This window comes from Perissodus microlepis, chromosome 23 (genome assembly GCF_051167445.1).
Source record: "Perissodus microlepis isolate ML-2025 ecotype Zambia chromosome 23, ASM5116744v1, whole genome shotgun sequence".
In the NCBI taxonomy this organism is placed as follows: Eukaryota; Metazoa; Chordata; class Actinopteri; order Cichliformes; family Cichlidae; genus Perissodus; species Perissodus microlepis.
The window spans coordinates 723,937-750,439 of record NC_140482.1 but is presented as its reverse complement, the minus strand read 5'-3'; the positions used below and the strand labels follow the sequence as shown (position 1 = coordinate 750,439).

The 26,503-nt window shown below is 41.5% G+C and overlaps 1 protein-coding gene across 1 annotated transcript; it reads left to right on the top strand.

Annotated features, from left to right (window-relative positions):
* The first annotated feature begins 3,643 nt into the window (after nt 1-3,643).
* LOC146360603 (uncharacterized) lies at nt 3,644-25,616 on the top strand. The gene is made up of 2 exons (XM_084921252.1): nt 3,644-6,266; nt 22,489-25,616. The coding sequence occupies exons 1-2, from the start codon at nt 3,933-3,935 to the stop codon at nt 24,901-24,903; spliced, it is 4,749 nt and encodes a 1,582-aa protein (XP_084777378.1). The 5' UTR covers nt 3,644-3,932; the 3' UTR covers nt 24,904-25,616.
* The last annotated feature ends 887 nt before the right edge of the window (nt 25,617-26,503 follow it).

Genomic DNA, 26,503 nt, shown 5'->3' with positions numbered 1-26,503 from the left:
TACTGTGCTTCAGGAAATTATTTGTGGTAAAAGTAGCAGAAGTGGTGGCCATGTTAGCTTTATATTTCTATAATGTGTAAATTTTTGTCAACCAGGTTTTTCTAAGATAATATTACAGCAAAATAAGTATTCACCCTGCATTATGCAGGCCAGTGAGTACAACATAAATACACAACCTCTACAATCAAATGATCACTTTTGAGCAAGCACTTGGTGACAGTGGGAAGAAAGAACACGCTTTTAACAGGAAGAAACCTCCAGCAGATACAGGCTCAGGGAAGGGTTAGCCATCTGCTATGAGCAGATGGGAGGGATACAAAAAGTCCAGATAGTAAAGCCTTTAAATGTAGCTTCCCCTTTTGCCCTAAAAGCTGCTCGTGCAGTGATATCATCAGTGACAAGTCAGGTGCTAATGCAAAATGGTGTTTCAGTGAGGCAGAATTTATTATGACAATACATTTTTTTAAATACTCAGTATGAATTAAACAGGTTAAAGGTCAATGCTCTGTTGTAATATAAAGACAAAATGATTGACAGCAGCCCAGCAATATCAGTAAAATGTGAATTAGCCACATGGTGCAATGTAAGAAGCACTGTGATTGGTTAGGAAAGGACAGACTGGCCACCTCGATTTTTCTTCACTGCACATTGATCCATAGCTTTACACTGTAAAGGCTAACAAAGTGCTTTTCCTTTACAAAGACATTTAGCCTCGGTATTCACTCTCTTAAAATGCCACTGGACGCGATCCTTTGTTTTGTTGTTCCTAATATTTCTTATAGATAGCACAGATAGTGCCCCACTGGAATACTCATTCATGTCTAGATATTCCTGTTAAAAGGGAGTTTTTCCTCCTCACTGTAACATGGCAAACACAAACTATTCTATAAAACGATCTAATTTAAACGAACAATCCAGTTGAAGCTTCAGACAGCCGTCATATGACAGTGAAACACTGCCATCTGCTGGACGCGAATAACACAGACGCTGCTTTGACGGGTGAGGGAGTTTCAACAAGTCTGCAACGACTCAAGCATCAAACTACAGAACTATTGTAGCGGACATGGTGCTCTAATGGCTCCATTAACGCAGGTCAGAAAGGATCAAACATATCAATAAATTGTGAAATACAAAAATTACTGTTTCACTGCACACACAAACCTTCTCTTATTAGCACAACACTGCCCAGGGCTCAGAGTGTATTCCTTATAGACTGTTAAACCTTAGCATGTTATTTTAATGTCTTACAGGTGAAACAGCCAACCAGTAATCCTAACTGTAATTTAAAATATTCAGCTGCAAAAATGCTTTTAGCAAACAATTTTTTATGACTGCGCTAAAATTCAATACTAGATTTTTGCTGGTCTGATTAAAAGGTTAAATGTAAAAGTTTTGGGATAATATATTAATACTTCCAAAACAATAAAGTTGTTGTAGAGAATCTATATTCATTATTGTTGCTCATCATGGAAAGACAAAGACATCAGACTCTGCTAAAAGATTTTACACCCTCCTACTCTCTGCACACAGCGGTCTGAGGGATCTGATTCTTCCAACAACTCAGAGTAAAGAGTAATGAGCTAACACTGAGTAACTGTTGGCCAGTAAAATCAACGGTTGCTAACTTTCACATGCAGCAGCTCATTAAGACACTTAAAATAAATTGAATTAAGACATTTAAATGTTGGTTGTATTTTCCTTCCCGATGCATGTGAAAGGTTAAGACTTACATCTCCAAATGTACTGGAACTGATTTGAACCAGAGGACTCAGCCACACTGTTACTATGTACTGCATAAACACGTTTACCGATGAAGGCAAATCAGACGCTGTCCTGACTGTGTGGCTAAATTTTGTGCTGAAAGCATCAAATCAATTGAATATGATTAACTTGCTATGAGAGTTTTTTAGTCCAAGTGTGACTTTTTCTGGGTTCATACACCTTTCAGGGTCAAATTCAAGCACTTTGTAAGCACGTTTAATGTCCATTTTCAAACTTTTCCAGCACATTACCATAAAAAGGATGCATATTTCACTTCGCATCACCTGAGTAAGACCACGTGAAAGGCCAAATGAATAAGTCTTCTCATCAGATATTGATGCTTCTTTCTTATGTGACACAAAAAACAGGAGGAGACAGATCTTTGCTTGTGTTGTTTTTTAAGTTCATTCATTCAAAACTAACTGTAAGACGCTTAACTACATTGCAGTCTGTGTTATTGTTGTAGACCTAATTATCACCTTTAAAGTGTTTGTGCTAATAACATCATGTAGAGTAAGACAGGCATAGAGAACAGCACTGACTGGGAGAGGCTTTGAACAGATGACATACTCAGATCAATTCAACACTTTAGACTTTAAAAATGCACAAGCGTCTTTCAAAAACCTATTTATTTAATCTATCATCATTGATATTATTATGTACAGTTATAATGTACTGTTCATCTCCCTTAAATAAACAGGCAGCCTTAAAGTGTGAAATAGTCACTTGTCTACTGTCTCAGTGGCTGATAGTGCCCCACAGGCCTCAATGTGAGCTTGAAGCCATTATGTTTAAATTGTTTAATGATAAACAGATTTTGAATGAAAGGAGGAAACTTCGGTAGCACAAAAAAGTGCCTATTCTTTGTTCCCATATGGTTCAGTCATATTACCGTCATTTCCCCCTAAGGTGTTCCCAAAGACACCAGGTTAATACTTGAAAAAGCTGCAGCAATACACAAAAATATCATCAATATTCTGTTTACTTGGTGACAACGTCGCTTTTAGCCTTCAATCAGAAAGCCTGACGTTGGCTAGTTAAGCATCGGGCTAACGTTTAACGCTTTCACTTGAGGGAAGTAACTCGTATTACTGCTACTGCTGTGTAATCTTGGTTAAATTCACAGCATATGCTACAAGTTACCCTGCAATAACTAACTGTTAGAATAGCGGCACCGTATTGTATCGCACTGAGTGCACTTCAATCCTTTATCCCGCGAGTTTGCTAGCTAGCAAAATAATAATACCAATTTTTTAAAAATAACATGTGTAACGTACACACTCGAGAAAATTATTTACTAGTACTTACGCAACTCCCCCGTTGTGAAAACGTACAAATCCTTCTTGTATTTTTCGTTTTCCAGCAAACACTCATTAAAACGGCCTCCAGGCACATTAGTGCACTCACCCCCGACTGATCAGGGAGGGGGTGGGGGGTCACACATTGAAACAGACTAACGTGCAGAGGTACAGCCCAGGCAGAGAAATGTTGCTTTTAGACTTTGCGACTCATTTTATTTCTCTATCTGATAAGAAACTATTCAATCAGATAGTTATTTGTGGTGAATGAAATACGGTTACAGTTTCAAGAAGTTTTAAGCACCAAATCCGAAATCCAAGCACTGCAATATTAAAATCCAATTCAATTTCTTGTTTGCTCCGAAATCTACGACATGACTATATACAGAAAAGCTTGACATGGTATGCAAAAAACCCCGAAAACAATACAAATACATGAACAAAAAATGTTTTAACTGTCAGTTATGTCATTTTAAAATTTTCCAAAACTGACATTTTCTTTGATTGACTGATATTAAATTGATTAGGGTCAAATTTAGTGTGAACAATATTACACAAACAAGCACGTGTGTGCGCATGCGCACATATTAGAATCGCTTCGATCGCTTCTAATATGTGCGCATGCGCACATATTAGAATGCTTCGATCGCTTTTGAGTGGTAACTTTGCTTCGATCTTTTCTGACGTCATAACTTTGCTTTGATCCCAAAACCCATAAATAGGAGCGCTCACCTGTTACTTTATGCTTAACGGACGTTGACCTGCAGCAACTAAAACCCTTTCGAGAAGTTTTGAGAGCAATTTACAGGAGAAACCAAAACAAGTTCAGTTTTGTTTCTCACCAATTTACAGCGCAAACAGACACATTACACCATGTCAGCCAACCCATCCTTCGGCTCAGATGAGCTTGAAATATCTAAAGGGACCATTTTGGGAGATCACCACGTGGTGGAGGCTTTCCTTGGAGAAGGAAGCTTTGGTGTCGTAACGAAATGTCGCGATACAAAAAAGAACCAAACTGTTGCTATCAAAGTCAACAAAAGCGACCCTGAAATTCTGCTCCAGGCAAAACTGGAACTTTTCATCCTGGAGCAGCTACGACGCTTGGATCCAGACAGGTGCAACATTGTCGAATGGAACGGCTATTTCCTCGATGGAGAGCGCATTTGCTTGAATTTCGAACTCCTCGACCAAAGCCTGTCAGACTACATAGGGGACCGGAATAACCAAGGTCTCCCAATGAGAGAAATCAGGCCAATTTTGCATCAGCTCGCAAATGCTCTGTTCCACCTGGGTTCTGTGGGAATAGTTCATGCTGACCTCAAACCTGTCAACATCATGGTTGTGAACCGCAGTGAGTCTCCTGTCAAAGTCAAACTTATAGACTTTGGCATCGCATGTCCTGCTTCTGCAGTGATTCCTGGTGGTGCTGTGGGGACAATTGGTTATTGTGCCCCTGAGATTATGCTTGGCACTTCATATGATGAAGCAATTGACATGTGGTCTCTGGGGCTGGTAGCTGTGGAGCTTGCTACAGGGGTGCCTCTCTATCCTGGGGAAGACGATTATGATGTTTTGAAATTCATAATTGAAACTCAGGGTCAGCTACCAGATCATCTTCTAGAGTCTGGCTTGTACACTGACTGCTATTTCATCGAGGATAACTACAACGAACAGCGCTGGACATTTAAGACCCCAGAACAATTTCAATACGAGACAGATTATCGATCCAAGGAAACTCGATCGATAAAACTTAAGCGTCTCGATGACCTCGAACAACTGCTGAAAGTTAGGCGAGGACCGGAAAATGGCCAAACATTATTTGTACGGCTAATCAAAGAAATGTTGGCCTTGGATGCAAATCGGCGCATAACACCCTCGGAGGTTATGAAGCATCCCTTTTTCGACCCTCGCCTCTCAAGGAGAACCCCCTGCACTGACATGAATAGCACAGGGGGAGAACTCCTTGTGCTCTCTCAGCAGCCTTCAAGCTGGAAAAGTCATGGATCGCAAAAATTCAGCTGCAGTTTCCAAAACTCAGTTGAATTTCCTCAAAAAGGAGACATCAACACCTCAGCCAACCCATCTGCCTCTGAAGATGATCTTCAAATAACGGAAGGGACCATTTTAGGAGATCACCACGTGGTAGAGGCCTTCCTTGGAGAAGGAGGCTTTGGTTTGGTAACCAGATGTCGCGATACAAAAAACAACCAAACTGTTGCTATTAAAGTCAACAAGAGCGACCCTGAAATTCTGCTCCAGGCAAAACTGGAAATTTTCATCCTGGAGCAGCTACGACGCTTGGATCCAGACAGGTGCAACATTGTCGAATGGAACGGCTATTTCCTCGATGGAGAGCGCATTTGCTTGAATTTCGAACTCCTCGACCAAAGCCTGTGGGACTACATTGGGGACCGGAATAACCGAGGTCTCCCAATGAGAGAACTCAGGCCAATTTTGCATCAGCTCGCAAATGCTCTGTTCCACCTGGGTTCTGTGGGAATAGTTCATGCTGACCTCAAACCTGGAAACATCATGGTTGTGAACCGCAGTGAGTCTCCCGTCAAAGTCAAACTCATAGACTTTGGCCTCGCATGTCCTGCTTCTGCAGTGATTCCTGGTGACCGTGTGGGGACGGTTGGTTATTGTGCACCTGAGGTTATGCTTGGCATTCCATACGATGAAGCAATTGACATGTGGTCTCTGGGGCTGGTAGCTGTGGAGCTTGCTACAGGGGTGCCTCTCTATCCTGGGGAAGACGATTATGATGTTTTGAAATTCATAATTGAAACTCAGGGTCAGCTACCAGATCATCTTCTAAAGTCTGGCTTCTACACTGACTGCTATTTCATCGAGGATAACTACAACGAACAGCGCTGGACATTTAAGACCCAAGAACAATTTCAATACGAGACAGATTATCGATCCAAGGAAACTCGATGGATAAAACTTAAGCGTCTCGATGACCTCGAACAACTGCTGAAGGTTAGGCGAGGACCGGAAAACGGCCAATCATTATTTGTAAGGCTAATCAAAGAAATGTTGGCCTTGGATGCAAATCAGCGCATAACACCCTCGGAGGTTCTGAAGCATCCCTTTTTCGACCCTCGCCTCTCAAGGAGAACCCCCTGCACTGATATGAATAACACAGGGGGACAAAACCTTGTGCTCTCTCAGCAGCAATCATCGTTTGGGTGGCCAGAATTCTAGGGGAGCTAGAAATTCTTGTGGAAAAAAAGCCCAAAACAATAACATCAACAAAAACAACCAATGAATATGGTCTTAAACTTGGGCACAATTTGGCTTGAAATCCATCAACTAATCTCTCAATATTCAAAGCGGAGCAGCAGACAACTTACCATCACATCAGTCCTTCAATCAGACCTACAACAAACGTCTTCCTTCTCTCACCCCAACCGGTCGCAGCAGATGGCCGCCCCAACCTGAGCCTGGTTCTGCTGGAGGTTTCTTCCTGTAAAAAGGGAGTTTTTCCTTCCCACTGTCGCCAAAGTGCTTGCTCATAGGGGGTCATATGATTGTTGGGTTCTCTGTATGTATTATTGTAGGGTCTACCTTACAATAATACATACAGCCTTGAAGTGACTGGTGATATGATTTGCTGCTGAATGAATTCGGAACTAATTGGAAATCTGAATATTAATTAAATAAACCTGCTTTGAGCATCAATTAATTGTTGTTTGAAATTCTTTATAAATATATAAATATAGTGCCACTCTTCTACTGTTTAAATTGCAACTGTTTAATACTGACTAATTTATTCATACACTTGAGCATAAACACACGCACAGTAAATGGCCTGTATTTGTACAGCGCTTTACTTAGTCCCCAAGGACCCCAAAGAGCTTTACACTACATTCAGTCATTCACACATTCACACACTGGTGATGGCAGCTACATTGTAGCCACAGCTGCCCTGGGGCGCACTGACAGAGGCGAGGCTGCCGGACACTGGCGCCACCGGGCCCTCTGACCACCACCAGTAGGCAACGGGTGAAGTGTCTTGCCCAGGGACACAACGACCGAGACTGTCGGAGGCGGGGCTCAATCTGGCAACCTTCCAATTACAGGATGAACTGCGAACTCTTGAGCCACGATTGCCCTATATACACATATACTTTACAGTACTAGTCAGTGCTTACATACTAGTTCTTTTCCCTACTTTTTCATGCTTACTGGTACAAATGCCCGTTACTAGAGTTAAATGCTATCAATGTATTCTCACAGTTATGGAACTGTCAAATGCATACAAAATAACGCTCACGTAAACATAACTGTGCACTAGTTTGCCCTTATTGCTGCAGTTTGTTTCAAATCACTTTGAATAAAGCTCAGCTTCTCTCAAGCTCTCTCTTACTATCTCTCACTCTCTCTCTCTCTCTCTCTCTCTCTCTCTCACACACACACACTATGTAACGTTTCAGCAAGAAAATACCCCCCCTCCCCCCCACAGTGACACCACCACCACTAGTCTGCACAGCTGACATGAGGCAGCATGGATCCATCCTTTCATGCTATTTATGCCAAATTCTGACCCGACCATCTGCATGTCAGAGCAGAAATCAAACTCATCAGACCAGGCAACATTTATCCAATCTACTCATGTCAAATTTTGAGAACTGTAGCTTCAATTTCCTGTTCTTAGCTGACCAAAACGCTCTTCTGCATTCTTTGGTTGGAACAAATGGTTGTATGAGCTACGGTTGCCTTCCTATCAGACATTTTTCTCTGACCGTTGACATCAATAAGGCAGTTTTTCCAAGAGAACTGCCTTTCACTGGATATTTTCTCTTTTTTGTCACCGAAAAGGGTGTCTGTGTTACTTCTTGTCTTATATATATTGTCTCTGTTTTCCTCTGTCCTTTGTCAGAGTGTCTGTTCACCTACCCCCTGTGTCTCCATATTCCCAGTGTTCAAGGTTTCCGAGTGTTTTCCCAGTTTAGGTTTTCATGGTTGGTTCTGTTTGCTACTCAGCCAGAATAAACAGCTCGCTCTTTTAAAAAGTAGGCTCCAGAATGGATGATGGGATGTTCGCATGTCTTTATGTAACACTGAGTGTGCTGAACTAAAGGTAGGCCTAGTTTCATTTTCATGGTCATTATTATCAAGACAATGATTACGCCTTATTCTGATTATTTCTCCCTTTTGGAGGTGTAACATTTACATGAGGGGTGTAGGAACATTTCCCCCTAAATATTTTTAGATTAATTTTTGTTGAAGTCACTGTTTTTGTCGTATTGATGATAATGCAGCTCAAATAAATACTTTTAAATAAAAGAATAACCGTTCAAAGTGCTCAGTGGTGAAACTGTAACTCTTTCAGAGTTTGACAGCTGGACAAGTGATGCCGTATTTAAAGAAACATGAGATGAGTGCAGCATATTATCTGAACAGAGATCATTCAATGAGCAAGAATAAACACTGAAAGAGAAACACTTCACTGTTGATTATCATATGAAGTCTAATGAAAGCTGTTAATCTGTTAATATCCTGTTAATCTGCATACAGCAAATACAGAACATGCGACTTTAAAGCATCCAGCAAAGTGATAACTGTCCTCTGCCCACTAAGTAGTGACTCTACAAAAGATTATTTTCAATATCATCTTTATATTATATTTATATTATATTTAGTTATTCTCCAGCGCAACAATGTAAGGAGCTCTGTGATTGGTTAGGAAAGGACAGACTGGCCACCTCGATTTTTCTTCACTGCACATTGATCCATAGCTTTGCTCTGTAAAGGCTAACAACGTGCTTTTGCTTTACAAAGACATTTAGCGTCGGTATTCACTCTCTTAAAATGCCACTAAACACTGGAGTGAAATGGAGCCCTGATCCTCAGAGTTTTATTGTTCCTAACATTTCTTATAGATAGCACAGATAGTGCCCCACTGCAGTAATCACTCATGTCTAGATATTCCTGTTAAAAGGGAGTTTTTCCTCCCCACTGTAACATGGCAAACATAGCAAACGGATAATCCAGCTGAAGCTTCAGACAGCCGTCAGACAGTGAAACACTGCCATCTGCTGGACTCGAATAACAAAGACGCTGCTTTGACGGGTGAGGGAGTTTCAACAAGTCTGCAACGACTCAAGCATCAAACTACAGAACTATTGTAGCGGACATGGTGCTCTAATGGCTCCATTAACGCAGGTCAGAAAGGAGCAAACATATCAATAAATTATAAAACACAAAACGTCTCTTATTGCCCAGGGCTCAGGAAGTGAGTGTGTTCCTTATAGCCTATTAAACCTTAGCAGGTTATTTTGATGTGTTACAGATGAAACAGCTATCCAGTAACATTCAGCTACAAAAATGCTTTTTTATCATTACTTTTTTACAGCTTCGCACTTTTACACAAGTTTTATCATCAGTGTCACAATGGCTGCTGCTAAAATTGAGTACAAGATATTTGTTGGCCTGATTAAAAGGTCTTGATGCGTGCTCAATCATCCAGGGAAGTAAATCTCCAAAAGTTGATTCTGTTCTTCTGGACGTAGCGTTTTCAGTCAGAGAAACCAGCCGACTGAAGGAACAATGGGCTGGGAGGTCAGTTCCTTAATCATGATTATGCAAATTCTCATGACCATTGATCAACAACCACTGATCAATGGTCTTGAGTACCATTCACAGAGAGTTGGAGAACAGCTGCAATCACAGCATTGTAAGATGGTGACAGATGTACCCTTAGGCCCCCTCCTCGATTCAGAGAGGGTCTTTCCCTTTTCACGTAAATGGCCTCCTTGACTCCGCCCTCAAACCAGCGTTCATTGCAGTTATTGTTGACAATCATATTGTATCGTGTAACCATCCAGCTCACATATTAAATGTAAATGTAAATGATTTGTTGAACTCAAGACATGATGAATGTTCCTGCATTAAAACACATCCAGCCTAGTGTTCTCACTCTCCCTAAATGGATCTGTTACATTAGTGATATATGGGAGTTGTGTTTCAGTCTTTTCCACATGAGGACATTTACATTTAGTTTTTGCTTTACTGATGAGTGGCTGGTTAACCTGCAGTGGTTGAAGTATGTGTCGGTCGTCTGGAAGACTAGGTGTAGAAGACGTCTTTAATGAATGTAATGCTCTGAAGGTGTCAGTGATTACTGTGAATTCATTATAAAAGTGCATTTCAGTGAATAAAGACAGGCCCTCATGGTGAAGCTCAGGTGTCCATAAAGTGTAACAGGAGAGCTTTGTCATACTTTCAGATATTTTACATGAGCCCGTCTTTCAATAAATAAATAAATAAATAAATAATTCATTCATCCACAGGTAGCACAATGCTCATATCTGAAAGTAAACTCTGATATATATCCCCGACTAGGGTTACTACTAAATAAAGGATCGCCCCAAAATGGCTAAATATATAAAGACACTCTCCAGAAGAAGTTAAAGGGATTTTGTTTATTGTACAAGCAATATCTTCATAAGAATTACAAATTCTGCAGACATATTACCTTCTTACTGAACCTGAATAACTCACACACAGACGTGTCTGCTGCTGATCTTTGTTCAAACATGATGTTTTATCTTCTCTTCAAAACACATTACTCATCTTTCTGGCATCATGTTACATGAAAACACCTGCATTCTACCTGTGTCATTGTACCACAAAGACAATGATTGCAACACTGTGCTTGCAAAATAGAAGAAATAAGACGACCAGCAAATACATAAAAGATGGTAAAAGTGATTCCATCTTTGTGTCTCCTCCCATTGTTTCCCCAGTCTGTCTAGTTCCCATATTCCCAGGACACCGCTGGACAACAAGTGGGTATTCCAAGACTGAGAGACAGCCAGAGTTGGCAAAAGATCAGACATTCTCTACTTAAGTAGAAGTAAAAATACTATTGTTCCAGTGAAAGTTAAAGTACTGATTCAACTTCATTACTCAGTTAAAGCAAAAAAGTACAGGCTCGAAGCGCTTACAGAGAAAAGCATACAACAGAATACAACAGAATGCTGTTCGCGGCAGTAACACACACTTGGAGGAGAGGCTCCAGCCGTCCATTCCAGCCCTATCCCTAACATTAACTCTAACCATAACTTTAACCTTAACCCTATCAGGTCTTGTTTTACAAAGCGATTCATGATTAGAACAAAAAACACATTTACACATACCGATGATTTGTCACATAGCATCGTTACCTGTTGGGATGAGAACGTGTTGTTTCCAGAACACCACAAATTGGGGTTTCTGTAGCTCAGGTAGGAAACCTACTAATCAGAAAGTTGCTGGTTCAATCCCCGCCTGCTCCAGCCTGCATGCCAAATATCCTTGGGCAAGACACCAACCCCAAGTTGCTCTCCGATGCATCCATCGGGAGGATGAATGCGTATTACTGTTAGATAGAAAGCACTTACAGAGAAAAAGCATAGAAAAAAGTGAGTGCATGAATGAGGCAAGTTGTAGAGAGTAGAAAAGTTTTATACAAGAACCAGTTCATTTACCGTTATATTTTAGTTTTATTTTCAGTTCTGTACTTTTTACATGTAATATTGATTCATTAGATTGACTACATGTATTACACCTAACTTGCGGACAGTAAATTTAAACAACTGTAATAATTTATTTTCAGCATCTGAAATATTTATTTAGTTTGTTTTTTGTTTTCTTTTTGGCTCCTGATATTAGCCAACTACTATTTGTCAATGTTGAACTAATAATGAATCTAAGAAAAAGTATTTGTCACGGTTGGCCAGCGTCAACCGTGGGGATGTGAGGAAGGAGGAGCCAGGCACGGAGCTCTGAATGCAAGCAGTGCGTTTATTTACAGTGAATGGAAAATAACAATAAATCCGCAGTGCGTTCCCGACTCCCGTGAAATGTCCTCTTCCCAGTGCTAGTGTTCCTTGTCTCCGCTCCTCAGTGTCTGAGCACCCCGTGCTCGCTGCCCTCTCGTCTCCACGCTTCTCCCGGGGAGATAACAAACAGGCAGCCGTAAGACACATACAATGCGGCAGACTATCCGTACTGACTGGCCGAGAGACTAACGTGAAGTCACGCAATGATCCAGCGTCAGAGAGAGCGCCACCGCATTCTTAAGTAGCTCCTCCGACAAGGCTTGATCAGCTGTGTCAGCTGTGTGATGGTCTTCAGGTGTGGCCAACCACCTGGCAGGGCCACACCCACCAGGCCTGAAGGTGCCTGTAAACAGGTGCTCTCAGAAACACCGGCATCCACACACACACACACACACACACACACACACACACACACACACACACACACACACAGATATACCTGCAAGCAGGGAGAACGAGGGACAGCACACCAAAAACACACATGTCCATAACTGCTCAGGGACCCTGGGTCGTTTAGACTCCTGAGCTGTGCACGAGGGGTCGACCAGCCACTGGAAGGACGGGCACTCGTTTTCAACCGTAATATACCTGATGTGCTCAGGTAACCTGTAGCGCCATGAAACCACTGTCACACCAGGGCGCATAAAAAATGATGCTTTAAGAGACTGATGGGATCGGGCAGCAGGGAAAACATCCACAAAATGCTACCTTCAGTTTGACTCCCTAAGACTACCTAAATTAAGTAGAGTCATTACATGCTTGTTAAAAGCAAACTCTCATATAGTTTTTAAATGTGCTTCTTTCATTACAATGACTAGATAAAGAATGTGGCACTGTCTCTATTTAACACTGGCTACCCCAAAATGTTTCCAAACCTACAACCGTAACTTTCACTGAGAGATTTTCAGATAAGGTTATTGAAGCTGTGGGGTTAATTTTTTAAGTAACATGAGACGAGAGGCAGCAGCATACATACAGAGCATCAGTGATAGAAAGCTAGGCTAACATAGGGTAGCTACCTCAGTCTCTCTGACTCAGAGAAAAAGGCTAGGAGCAAGAAGAAGCAAGAAGATGCAATCACAGAACAAACTGTGTAAACACACAGAGGGTCTTATAGTCCTGTTTGAGTGGGACCGGTTAAAATAACAAAAAACTAATTGCATGTTGTAAAAGTCAAATTCTGTGACTGAGTTAGAAAATTCAAAAGTTATGAGACATATGAGATTTGAGAATTGTTTAACACATAACTGCAGTACATACATCTCTATCCTACAATCACTGCTATCAATATATCAGCAATCATGACATAAACAAATAACAAAATTAAGCAGTTTTTTTTTAACAGACTAAAATCTTGCGGCACTTCCAAGGTCCACCTGTTCAAGGAGAAACATGTATAGGCCCATCTCAAGTGCCAGTGAACATCTAAATGATTCAGGGAAGACTTTGGAGAAAGTGCTGTGGGGAGATGAAACGAAATTCCAATTATGTGGCTTTAACTGACCTTTTGAAATAGGAGTGTGATGCAAAAAATAGCATCCCCGCAGTCAAGCAGAGAGATGGAAACATTATGATGTGGGCTACAGGACGACTTAGTCGGGGTTCCAAGCAGTCAGGAAATGTGACATCGTCAGACTGCATGCCACGGATTGGCTTGTCAGTCGCGGCACTCAATGAGTCATGAGACGGTGTCTTTCACTAAAATGAAAACTGCAGTTTTTTTCAAACCCTGCAACAAGGCAAATAGCTGCACAACACCGTGGTTTCCAAGTGTGACAAAAAGCCACAGATACATCATCGCTGCGACGTCTTCCTTTGTTGTGGCATTCGTGTTGCTTATAAATGACAACATGGACATCGGGCCGCTTTGCTGTAATGACCCCACGCACATTAGGTGGTACTTGATTGTAATGGAAAATGAGTTGAGTCACAGCAAGCTGATCTGAGTATGTACTAATGGAGAAGTGCTATAAGATCACGCAGTGGTCTAGTCAGTCTCCAATTCAATTCAATTCAATTTCTTTATTGTCCCACAAGGGGAAATTAGTTTAGCAGCAGGAGGATAAAAATAAACAGAACAATACAATAAAATAATAATGACAATAATAATGATAGAAAGTTCAAGGACAGTTATTTGCCATTTAGGAGACAAGACGCAGTAGGGATAAAAGAGACCTGGAGTCTTTTAGTCCTCCTCACAGGTACTCTAAAACGGCGGCCGGAAGGCAACAACTCAAACTCACTGTGAAGTGGATGGTTCACACAATTAATAATAGAATGAGCCTTTCTAAGCACATTTCTATTGTAAATGGCCAAAAGTCCATCTTGCCAGCGCCCTGAAATTTTGCTAGCAGTTTTTACCAGAAGTCCCAACCGATTCTTATTCTTCACCGTCAGGTTACCAAACCAGGCAGCGATACAAAAGGACATCACAGATTCGATAAAACTTCTATAAAACAAGGACAACATCTCAGATGAGACATTAAAAGATCTCATTTTCCTTAAAAAGAACAGTCTTTGTTGAACTGTTTTAGTAGTGGCATCAGCATGAGATTCAAAACACAGTTTATGGTCAAGTACCACACCTAGATATTTATAACTCTCAACGATCCCAATATCGGCAGTTTTAATGATAGTAGGTGATGAGCTATAAGAGGACTTCCTAAAATCAATAATCATGTCTTTAGTTTTTGACACATTAAGTGAAAGGAAGGACTCATCACATCAATTCACAAAATCATCTACAACCTGTCCATGGCCTGACTCGTCCCCCACTAGAAGACTGACGATTACTGTGTCGTCAGCAAACTTCAGGATGTGTCTGTTCGTGAATTTGCTGCAACACTCATTTGTGTACAGAATGAACAGAAGGGGAGAGAGGCAGCAACCCTGGGGTGATCCAGTAGAGGAGGAGAGCACATCAGAAAATACATGATTCACCCTCACACATTGTGACCTATTGATCAGAAAGTCTGTCACCCAGCCGACCAGACTAGTGTCAAGCTTGAAATGATTGTAAAGCCTGTCAGCAAGTAAGAAGGGTTGAATTGTATTAAATGCAGATGAAAAGTCAGCAAATAATAATCTTGCATGGGTGTGGGGGGCCTCAAGATGCTTATACAAAAGATGCAGGAGTGTGACAGCAGCATCCTCCACACCTCTCCCTGCTCTATAGGCGAACTGGAAGGGGTCAAGATGGTGTTCAACATGCATTAAAATCTCCTTCTTAATTATCTTCTCAAATGTCTTCATCACTAAAGAAGTCAGAGCCACAGGCCTAAAATCATTCAGCACCTTAGGAGAACTGCCCTTAGTAACAGGAACAATGACAGCTTGTTTCCCAATCTTAGGTACCGTCTGTAGCTCTAAAGAAAGTGAGAAGATATAGTGAAAAATCCCACTCAGCTGATCAGCACAAGTTCTCAGTACCTGTCCACAGATGTTGTCAGGTCCAGGACTCTTGCTTTTGGTGTGTCTAAAAAGATTAGCTACCCCCGTCTCATCAATACAAATTGATGGGGGAGTGATAGTCTTTTCCCTCAGTGTGCTGGTCTGCCTAGAACAGTCAAAGTTCTCAAAACGAAGGTAAAAACTGTTAAGACTGTCTGCCAGATGTTTGTCAGAGGTAAACCCTTCTAAGGTAATGCTACTTTTACCTTTCGTGTGTAGCCCTGCCATTGTTTTCATACCAAGCCAAGCTCTTTGGAGGTTGTTACTGCTGAGTTCTGCCTCAATCTTATTTCTGTACCTCATCTTGGCGATCTTTATTGCAGCCCTCACCTCCTTCCTCAATATTCTCATAGTGGGAACGTCTCCCTCGTTAAAAGCAATTTTCCTTTTAAGAATCAGATCCTTAATATCTTTAGAGAGCCACGGTTTGTTATTAGGGAAAGTCTTAAATTCTCTGACTGGAACCACAGAGTCTTTGCAAAAAGAGATGTAGCTACACACCACATCAGTGAGTTCATCCAAATCAGAAGTGCTCTCTTGAAACAAGGACCAGTCAGTGCAATCAAAACACCCCTGAAGGGCAACACAACTGTCTTTTGTCCAGACATTAGTCCGCTTCACACAGGCCTTCTCCCTCCTAATCACACATCTGTAAGCAGGGAGGAGATGAATAACATTGTGATCCGAAGAACCTAGCGCAGGTCCGGCCACAGACTTATATGCCCCCTTAATCGGTCCATAACACAAATCCAGCGTTTTGTTATTCCTTGTAGGACAAGTGACATATTGAAAGAAATTGTTCAGTGATTTCTTAAGATTACATTGTTAAAATCACCAAGAATAAAATTAGGAGCATCCGGTGAGAGAGTCTGCAGATTGTGTACCACTTTAAAAATGGCGTCGGCAGCAACTTTAACGTCAGCTTTAGGATGAATGTAAACAACAGTGACAAAAATTTGAGGGAACTCCCTCGGTAAGTAAAAAGGCCTGACAGATACTGAAAGGAGCTTGATGTCAGGAAGACACAACCGCTCCCGCACAGTAAAGTTATTACACCAGCCCTGGTTGATATACAAACATACCCCTCCTCCGTGAGATTTGCGTGTTACTCCACAGTTCCGATCCAATCTGACAGGGGTCCCAAAGCCGCTGATTTGCAGTGAAGTGTCACTGTCCATATCGGTCAGCCACGTCTCGGTAAGCGCCATCAGACAAGCCTCCCTGTATTCCCGTAGATGAAGCACATTTCCTTGTAATTCATCCGTTTTGTTCCTAAGAGATTGGACATTGGCCAGAATCATAGAAGGCAGAGGAACACGACTCTTCCTCCGAAGTTTTCTTACACGCTGACGCACGCCGCCTTTCTTTCTGCGTTTTCTCAAGTGGCGGGGCTTTCCAAAATTAGTCTTTGACCGGGAAAATAAATCCTCACCAAGAATCACATCTGTCCGAGCATTAGAAGAGTCGTACATAGACAAACAGGACCACCGTAATCCAAGTAGTTCCTCGCGTGTATAAGTGATTGTCAGTGAGAGTGAATGACTCCAGGTGAATATCGCCAACAACAATAAAACTAAGGTGTAGAAGATCTCCATCTCGGCAAAATAAACTTCATAAAAAGTTAAAACCACGGTTAAGAACAGAGTTAAAACAAAGGTAAAAACAAAAAGAAAAAGAGAAAGAAAATGCCAATAAACACCTGCTGCAGGTCGCCACAAGAGCAGCGCCCTCTCACAGCTGATCCACCTCCAGACATCAGTAATGTAGAAAATCTGTGGAGGGAGCTGAAGTTTCAACTTTCCAAGTGGCAGTCAAGAAACTTAAAGGATTTAGAGAGTTTCTGTAAGGAGCAGAGGGTTAATGTTTGTGTGTCCTCACTGTAAAGACTGCAGGTTACTGGAGCGTGTCGTGTCATGTTTCCTGTTGCTCTGAGGTGCATCCAACAAATACACAAATCATTTACCACTAATAATAACACCTCCCCCACTTAAGTGTGTTCAACAGGAAGCTAAAAGTTGTTAGCTGTTAAAGTGTTCAAAAAACAGCAGGAGCTCGGTGTGAGGCCACAGTGGGCCAAAAAACACACACAAGATGACCTCCAGCAAGGACAAAATGTATCTGGACGTCTCTGTGAGCATCTGTCTCACTGTGTAAGTGTAGCACAGTGTCTGTGTGTGCATGGCTGGGGAAGAGAGACAGCACAACTGAAAGCCAGCACTCAGACGAGGACCCGGTGCATCGTCTGTCTCATCTCAGCCAGTTTACTTACAAACTCTTTAAGTTTGAATTTTAAAGCCGACAATGTGCACAGGGCAGTGATATTTAAAATGAAGGTAAACTATTCCAATCTCTGGAGCCCCAATTGTGTATCTCACACACACACAGTCCTGAATTCATTACTGAAGTCTCATCCAGACGTTCAATGTGTACACAAAGGAATTCTTCGGCAGGAGGTGAAAGAAAATGGCCCACAAGTTAATCCAAAATGACGGTTTTATCAACAATGGCCACCAGCGGTGATTTTGGCACCTGTGACAAGGTTGAAAAGAGCTGTGGGTAATTTGGTCTCACAAAATGCAGCGCACACAAACACACACACACACACACACACACACACACACACACACACTCACTAAGTTCTCCTCCTGCCTTCAGCCCAACCGTTGAGCGCGATGACAAATAGAGCCGCAGAATTTTGCTGCTGTGTAATTAAATTGAGACGTGGGGTCAAAATTCCCACCTAGATTGAGTGAGATGAAATATAAATCGGCTCTCCTCTAACTGACTTTATAGAAATAATTACATAAGCTGCATTTATAACTGTTATTAAATAACAGCAGCACACGAGAACTAAAGTGTAATCCCAGCACATTTCACTTCGCTTGCACCGATTCTTTAGAGATGACGACTGTGGTGGGTAATTAAGGGCAAACAATATACAAGTCGCGTGAAAAATGGAGGCCGCATTACCTTTCCAAAGCTTCCTTTCCCGATGGCCCGCAGTATCTGGAAGTGGTCAAAGTTTACTGTGGAGAAAATGAGAAGCAGTTAGTGAGAACGTGTCAGTTTGAGCTGAGCTATAAAACAGGGAACATGACATGTACAGCACTGTGCAAAAGTCTTGAGCCATCCCTCATTTGCTTCCAGGGATCCGGACTTCCCTGTAATCTTTAAAGTGGTATTAAGGAATAGCTCTCCAGGCTTTTTAAAGTGTTTCTGATTTTTAATCCAGGGCTTGTATTTGACCAGTTTTTGTCTGTTAAGACCCTTCACACTAATCTCTGAAACATTCAAACATAAACAGACACCTAAGTCACGGAAAGGACCAGAAAACTTAACAAAGAACCAATTTGAAATTGTATCTTTACACATTTACTTGCAGCCTATTGCAAAAAAACAAGACCCCACATCATTTGTTCTCACTTCTTTAGTTGAAGAATGCAGTTAATAACACCGTTAACACAGACTGACCTGGCAAAACATGAAAAAATAAGGGGGTGGTTCAAGACTTTTGCTCGGTACTGTATGAGAAATGGAAATGTGCACTTCACAATGTATCGCTGCACTTCGGCAGTACTGTGCAGATCAAATGTTTTTTTGAAAGAATTAAAAAGTCGGAGCGCAGTGGGAGAGAATAATGTGTGTGTTAGATAATGAAACGGGAAAGATTGAAAGGTGGAAATAATGAATCACAACAGTCAAAATGTGAAAAAACAAAAACATTTTCCCTGGAGGATCTGTACAGTGACACACCGTCACAGTATCGACGATTAGCAAGCAAAACAAAACCCCAGAAATAACATTTATTAAATGAAGACTCAGCTAAACCTTTTTAAACTTCACATCTGAATAACAAATAACACACGCAGCACATAGAAACAAATATCTAAAATGAGTTAGATCCCAGGAAGTTAGACACGCTTTCATAAGTTTTATGATCGACTTTTACGAGATTAAATTTGAGCAAGTAAAGACATTTCACATGAAGCTCAGAGGCAGGAGAGTTGTACTTCAGAAAGACATCCAGCTCAGAGCGCTCAACTCATTCATCTTACTTTATTTTCCTATTTCAGTATGCATGATAACACAGCCAGATGTTTTCATTCATTGCCACTGAAGCAGATGCATGTGTGTGTTCTGCAGACTGATTGAATCCTTCTGTACGCAGCTTAAAATGAGTCCTGAGGAAAGAGGTTGAATGGAAGTGGTGAGGAAGAGTGTCATGTTTTTTTCCTCTGTAATAAATAAACTAAATAATAAGCACAAATATTTCTGTTTTCCAAATATATTTTTACGAGCGCTGAACATGTGATCAAGATTAGACGATAAATACAAGATTAATTTCACTATTCTGCTGTATTTCTACTTAACACCTACCTGACTCACTTTTGAATGAAATTAATGCAACGTGTGAGACTAATATTTTTAATCAGATCTTAATTTATGCAAAAATATCCATCATAGACCCCAGAAAAAAGCATGAATAAAAAGAACACCCGATCCATGATATTAAAAAAGCCTTGATCATTAATAGCAAGTCTTTTTAATATCAACCAATAAGAGTAAAGTTAGCTTAAAGGCACAACCCCTGTTTTTCAGGCAGAGGAGAAAAAGAGGAGCTTCGTTTAAGATAAAGAAGCATGCAAAGCTACTCTAGTAGAGTCCAAGAATAAGAATATCATGTTGGAAATGAACATGAGGATGATCAAAACACATTCCCTCCAACAAATAAATACTATAGAGAGCGGAGCTGCTTCATCATTTTTAAAAAACAACGTCTTTGGCTGAGCACAAACACAAGCGCTCAGGAATCAGATTAACCAACAACAGACAAGCTTTCTTCCAACAACTCAGAGTAAAGAGTAATGAGCTAACACTGAGTAACTGTTGGCCAGTAAAATCAACGGTTGCTAACTTTCACATGCAGCAGCTCATTAAGACACTTAAAATAAATTGAATTAAGACATTTAAATGTTGGTTGTATTTTCCTTCCCGATGCATGTGAAAGGTTAAGACTTACATCTCCAAATGTACTGGAACTGATTTGAACCAGAGGACTCAGCCACACTGTTACTATGTACTGCATAAACACGTTTACCAATGAAGGCAAATCAGACGCTGTGCTGACTGTGTGGCTAAATTTTGTGCTGAAAGCATCAAATCAATTGAATATGATTAACTTGCTATGAGAGTTTTTTAGTCCAAGTGTGACTTTTTCTGGGTTCATACACCTTTCAGGGTCAAATTCAAGCACTTTGTAAGCACGTTTAATGTCCATTTTCAAACTTTTCCAGCACATTACCATAAAAAGGATGCATATTTCACTTCGCATCACCTGAGTAAGACCACGTGAAAGGCCAAATGAATAAGTCTTCTCATCAGATATTGATGCTTCTTTCTTATGTGACACAAAAAACAGGAGGAGACAGATCTTTGCTTGTGTTGTTTTTTAAGTTCATTCATTCAAAACTAACTGTAAGACGCTTAACTACATTGCAGTCTGTGTTATTGTTGTAGACCTAATTATCACCTTTAAAGTGTTTGTGCTAATAACATCATGTAGAGTAAGACAGGCATAGAGAACAGCACTGACTGGGAGAGGCTTTGAACAGATGACATACTCAGATCAATTCAACACTTTAGACTTTAAAAATGCACAAGCGTCTTTCAAAAACCTATTTATTTAATCTATCATCATTGATATTATTATGTACAGTTATAATGTACTGTTCATCTCCCTTAAATAAACAGGCAGCCTTAAAGTGTGAAATAGTCACTTGTCTACTGTCTCAGTGGCTGATAGTGCCCCACAGGCCTCAATGTGAGCTTGAAGCCATTATGTTTAAATTGTTTAATGATAAACAGATTTTGAATGAAAGGAGGAAACTTCGGTAGCACAAAAAAGTGCCTATTCTTTGTTCCCATATGGTTCAGTCATATTACCGTCATTTCCCCCTAAGGTGTTCCCAAAGACACCAGGTTAATACTTGAAAAAGCTGCAGCAAGACACAAAAATATCATCAATATTCTGTTTACTTGGTGACAACGTCGCTTTTAGCCTTCAATCAGAAAGCCTGACGTTGGCTAGTTAAGCATCGGGCTAACGTTTAACGCTTTCACTTGAGGGAAGTAACTGGTATTACTGCTACTGCTGTGTAATCTTGGTTAAATTCACAGCATATGCTACAAGTTACCCTGCAATAACTAACTGTTAGAATAGCGGCACCGTATTGTATCGCACTGAGTGCACTTCAATCCTTTATCCCGCGAGTTTGCTAGCTAGCAAAATAATAATACCAATTTTTTAAAAATAACATGTGTAACGTACACACTCGAGAAAATTATTTACTAGTACTTACGCAACTCCCCCGTTGTGAAAACGTACAAATCCTTCTTGTATTTTTCGTTTTCCAGCAAACACTCATTAAAACGGCCTCCAGGCACATTAGTGCACTCACCCCCGACTGATCAGGGAGGGGGTGGGGGGGTCACACATTGAAACAGACTAACGTGCAGAGGTACAGCCCAGGCAGAGAAATGTTGCTTTTAGACTTTGCGACTCATTTTATTTCTCTATCTGATAAGAAACTATTCAATCAGATAGTTATTTGTGGTGAATGAAATACGGTTACAGTTTCAAGAAGTTTTAAGCACCAAATCCGAAATCCAAGCACTGCAATATTAAAATCCAATTCAATTTCTTGTTTGCTCCGAAATCTACGACATGACTATATACAGAAAAGCTTGACATGGTATGCAAAAAACCCCGAAAACAATACAAATACATGAACAAAAAATGTTTTAACTGTCAGTTATGTCATTTTAAAATTTTCCAAAACTGACATTTTCTTTGATTGACTGATATTAAATTGATTAGGGTCAAATTTAGTGTGAACAATATTACACAAACAACCACGTGTGTGCGCATGCGCACATATTAGAATCGCTTCGATCGCTTCTAATATGTGCGCATGCGCACATATTAGAATGCTTCGATCGCTTTTGAGTGGTAACTTTGCTTCGATCTTTTCTGACGTCATAACTTTGCTTTGATCCCAAAACCCATAAATAGGAGCGCTCACCTGTTACTTTATGCTTAACGGACGTTGACCTGCAGCAACTAAAACCCTTTCGAGAAGTTTTGAGAGCAATTTACAGGAGAAACCAAAACAAGTTCAGTTTTGTTTCTCACCAATTTACAGCGCAAACAGACACATTACACCATGTCAGTCAACCCATCCTTCGGCTCAGATGAGCTTGAAATATCTAAAGGGACCATTTTGGGAGATCACCACGTGGTGGAGGCTTTCCTTGGAGAAGGAAGCTTTGGTGTCGTAACGAAATGTCGCGATACAAAAAAGAACCAAACTGTTGCTATCAAAGTCAACAAAAGCGACCCTGAAATTCTGCTCCAGGCAAAACTGGAACTTTTCATCCTGGAGCAGCTACGACGCTTGGATCCAGACAGGTGCAACATTGTCGAATGGAACGGCTATTTCCTCGATGGAGAGCGCATTTGCTTGAATTTCGAACTCCTCGACCAAAGCCTGTCAGACTACATAGGGGACCGGAATAACCAAGGTCTCCCAATGAGAGAAATCAGGCCAATTTTGCATCAGCTCGCAAATGCTCTGTTCCACCTGGGTTCTGTGGGAATAGTTCATGCTGACCTCAAACCTGTCAACATCATGGTTGTGAACCGCAGTGAGTCTCCTGTCAAAGTCAAACTTATAGACTTTGGCATCGCATGTCCTGCTTCTGCAGTGATTCCTGGTGGTGCTGTGGGGACAATTGGTTATTGTGCCCCTGAGATTATGCTTGGCACTTCATATGATGAAGCAATTGACATGTGGTCTCTGGGGCTGGTAGCTGTGGAGCTTGCTACAGGGGTGCCTCTCTATCCTGGGGAAGACGATTATGATGTTTTGAAATTCATAATTGAAACTCAGGGTCAGCTACCAGATCATCTTCTAGAGTCTGGCTTGTACACTGACTGCTATTTCATCGAGGATAACTACAACAAACAGCGCTGGACATTTAAGACGCCAGAACAATTTCAATACGAGACAGATTATCGATCCAAGGAAACTCGATCGATAAAACTTAAGTGTCTCGATGACCTCGAACAACTGCTGAAAGTTAGGCGAGGACCGGAAAATGGCCAAACATTATTTGTAAGGCTAATCAAAGAAATGTTGGCCTTGGATGCAAATCGGCGCATAACACCCTCGGAGGTTCTGAAGCATCCCTTTTTCGACCCTCGCCTCTCAAGGAGAACCCCCTGCACTGACATGAATAGCACAGGGGGAGAACTCCTTGTGCTCTCTCAGCAGCCTTCAAGCTGGAAAAGTCAGGGATCGCAAAAATTCAGCTGCAGTTTCCAAAACTCAGTTGAATTTCCTCAAAAAGGAGACATCAACACCTCAGCCAACCCATCTGCCTCTGAAGATGATCTTCAAATAACGGAAGGGACCATTTTAGGAGATCACCACGTGGTAGAGGCCTTCCTTGGAGAAGGAGGCTTTGGTTTGGTAACCAGATGTCGCGATACAAAAAAGAACCAAACTGTTGCTATTAAAGTCAACAAGAGCGACCCTGAAATTCTGCTCCAGGCAAAACTGGAAATTTTCATCCTGGAGCAGCTACGACGCTTGGATCCAGACAGGTGCAACATTGTCGAATGGAACGGCTATTTCCTCGATGGAGAGCGCATTTGCTTGAATTTCGAACTCCTCGACCAAAGCCTGTGGGACTACATTGGGGACCGGAATAACCGAGGTCTCCCAATGAGAGAACTCAGGCCAATTTTGCATCAGCTCGCAAATGCTCTGTTCCACCTGGGTTCTGTGGGAATAGTGCATGCTGACCTCAAACCAGGAAACATCATGGTTGTGAACCGCAGTGAGTCTCCCGTCAAAGTCAAACTCATAGACTTTGGCCTCGCATGTCCTGCTTCTGCAGTGATTCCTGGTGACCGTGTGGGGACGGTTGGTTATTGTGCACCTGAGGTTATGCTTGGCATTCCATACGATGAAGCAATTGACATGTGGTCTCTGGGGCTGGTAGCTGTGGAGCTTGCTACAGGGGTGCCTCTCTATCCTGGGGAAGACGATTATGATGTTTTGAAATTCATAATTGAAACTCAGGGTCAGCTACCAGATCATCTTCTAAAGTCTGGCTTCTACACTGACTGCTATTTCATCGAGGATAACTACAACGAACAGCGCTGGACATTTAAGACCCAAGAACAATTTCAATACGAGACAGATTATCGATCCAAGGAAACTCGATGGATAAAACTTAAGCGTCTCGATGACCTCGAACAACTGCTGAAGGTTAGGCGAGGACCGGAAAACGGCCAATCATTATTTGTAAGGCTAATCAAAGAAATGTTGGCCTTGGATGCAAATCAGCGCATAACACCCTCGGAGGTTCTGAAGCATCCCTTTTTCGACCCTCGCCTCTCAAGGAGAACCCCCTGCACTGATATGAATAACACAGGGGGACAAAACCTTGTGCTCTCTCAGCAGCAATCATCGTTTGGGTGGCCAGAATTCTAGGGGAGCTAGAAATTCTTGTGGAAAAAAAGCCCAAAACAATAACATCAACAAAAACAACCAATGAATATGGTCTTAAACTTGGGCACAATTTGGCTTGAAATCCATCAACTAATCTCTCAATATTCAAAGCGGAGCAGCAGACAACTTACCATCACATCAGTCCTTCAATCAGACCTACAACAAACGTCTTCCTTCTCTCACCCCAACCGGTCGCAGCAGATGGCCGCCCCAACCTGAGCCTGGTTCTGCTGGAGGTTTCTTCCTGTAAAAAGGGAGTTTTTCCTTCCCACTGTCGCCAAAGTGCTTGCTCATAGGGGGTCATATGATTGTTGGGTTCTCTGTATGTATTATTGTAGGGTCTACCTTACAATAATACATACAGCCTTGAAGTGACTGGTGATGTGATTTGCTGCTGAATGAATTCGGAACTAATTGGAAATCTGAATATTAATTAAATAAACCTGCTTTGAGCATCAATTAATTGTTGTTTGAAATTCTTTATAAATATATAAATATAGTGCCACTCTTCTACTGTTTAAATTGCAACTGTTTAATACTGACTAATTTATTCATACACTTGAGCATAAACACACGCACAGTAAATGGCCTGTATTTGTACAGCGCTTTACTTAGTCCCCAAGGACCCCAAAGAGCTTTACACTACATTCAGTCATTCACACATTCACACACTGGTGATGGCAGCTACATTGTAGCCACAGCTGCCCTGGGGCGCACTGACAGAGGCGAGGCTGCCGGACACTGGCGCCACCGGGCCCTCTGACCACCACCAGTAGGCAACGGGTGAAGTGTCTTGCCCAGGGACACAACGACCGAGACTGTCGGAGGCGGGGCTCAATCTGGCAACCTTCCAATTACAGGATGAACTGCGAACTCTTGAGCCACGATTGCCCTATATACACATATACTTTACAGTACTAGTCAGTGCTTACATACTAGTTCTTTTCCCTACTTTTTCATGCTTACTGGTACAAATGCCTGTTACTAGAGTTAAATGCTATCAATGTATTCTCACAGTTATGGAACTGTCAAATGCATACAAAATAACGCTCACGTAAACATAACTGTGCACTAGTTTGCCCTTATTGCTGCAGTTTGTTTCAAATCACTTTGAATAAAGCTCAGCTTCTCTCAAGCTCTCTCTTACTATCTCTCACTCTCTCTCTCTCTCTCTCTCTCACACACACACACACACACACACACACACACACACACACACACTATGTAACGTTTCAGCAAGAAAATACCCCCCCTCCCCCCCACAGTGACACCACCACCACTAGTCTGCACAGCTGACATGAGGCAGCATGGATCCATCCTTTCATGCTATTTATGCCAAATTCTGACCCGACCATCTGCATGTCAGAGCAGAAATCAAACTCATCAGACCAGGCAACATTTATCCAATCTACTCATGTCAAATTTTGAGAACTGTAGCTTCAATTTCCTGTTCTTAGCTGACCAAAACGCTCTTCTGCATTCTTTGGTTGGAACAAATGGTTGTATGAGCTACGGTTGCCTTCCTATCAGACATTTTTCTCTGACCGTTGACATCAATAAGGCAGTTTTTCCAAGAGAACTG

Excerpts from the sequence above, each read along its gene's own strand:
- LOC146360603 (XM_084921252.1), top strand. The coding sequence starts at position 3,933 with ATGTCAGCCAACCCATCCTTCGGCTCAGATGAGCTTGAAATATCTAAA. Across the intron at positions 6,267-22,488 it reads CGTTTGGGTGGCCAGAATTC|GAGCAATTTACAGGAGAAAC; the intron begins TAGGGGAGCTAG and ends GAGAAGTTTTGA.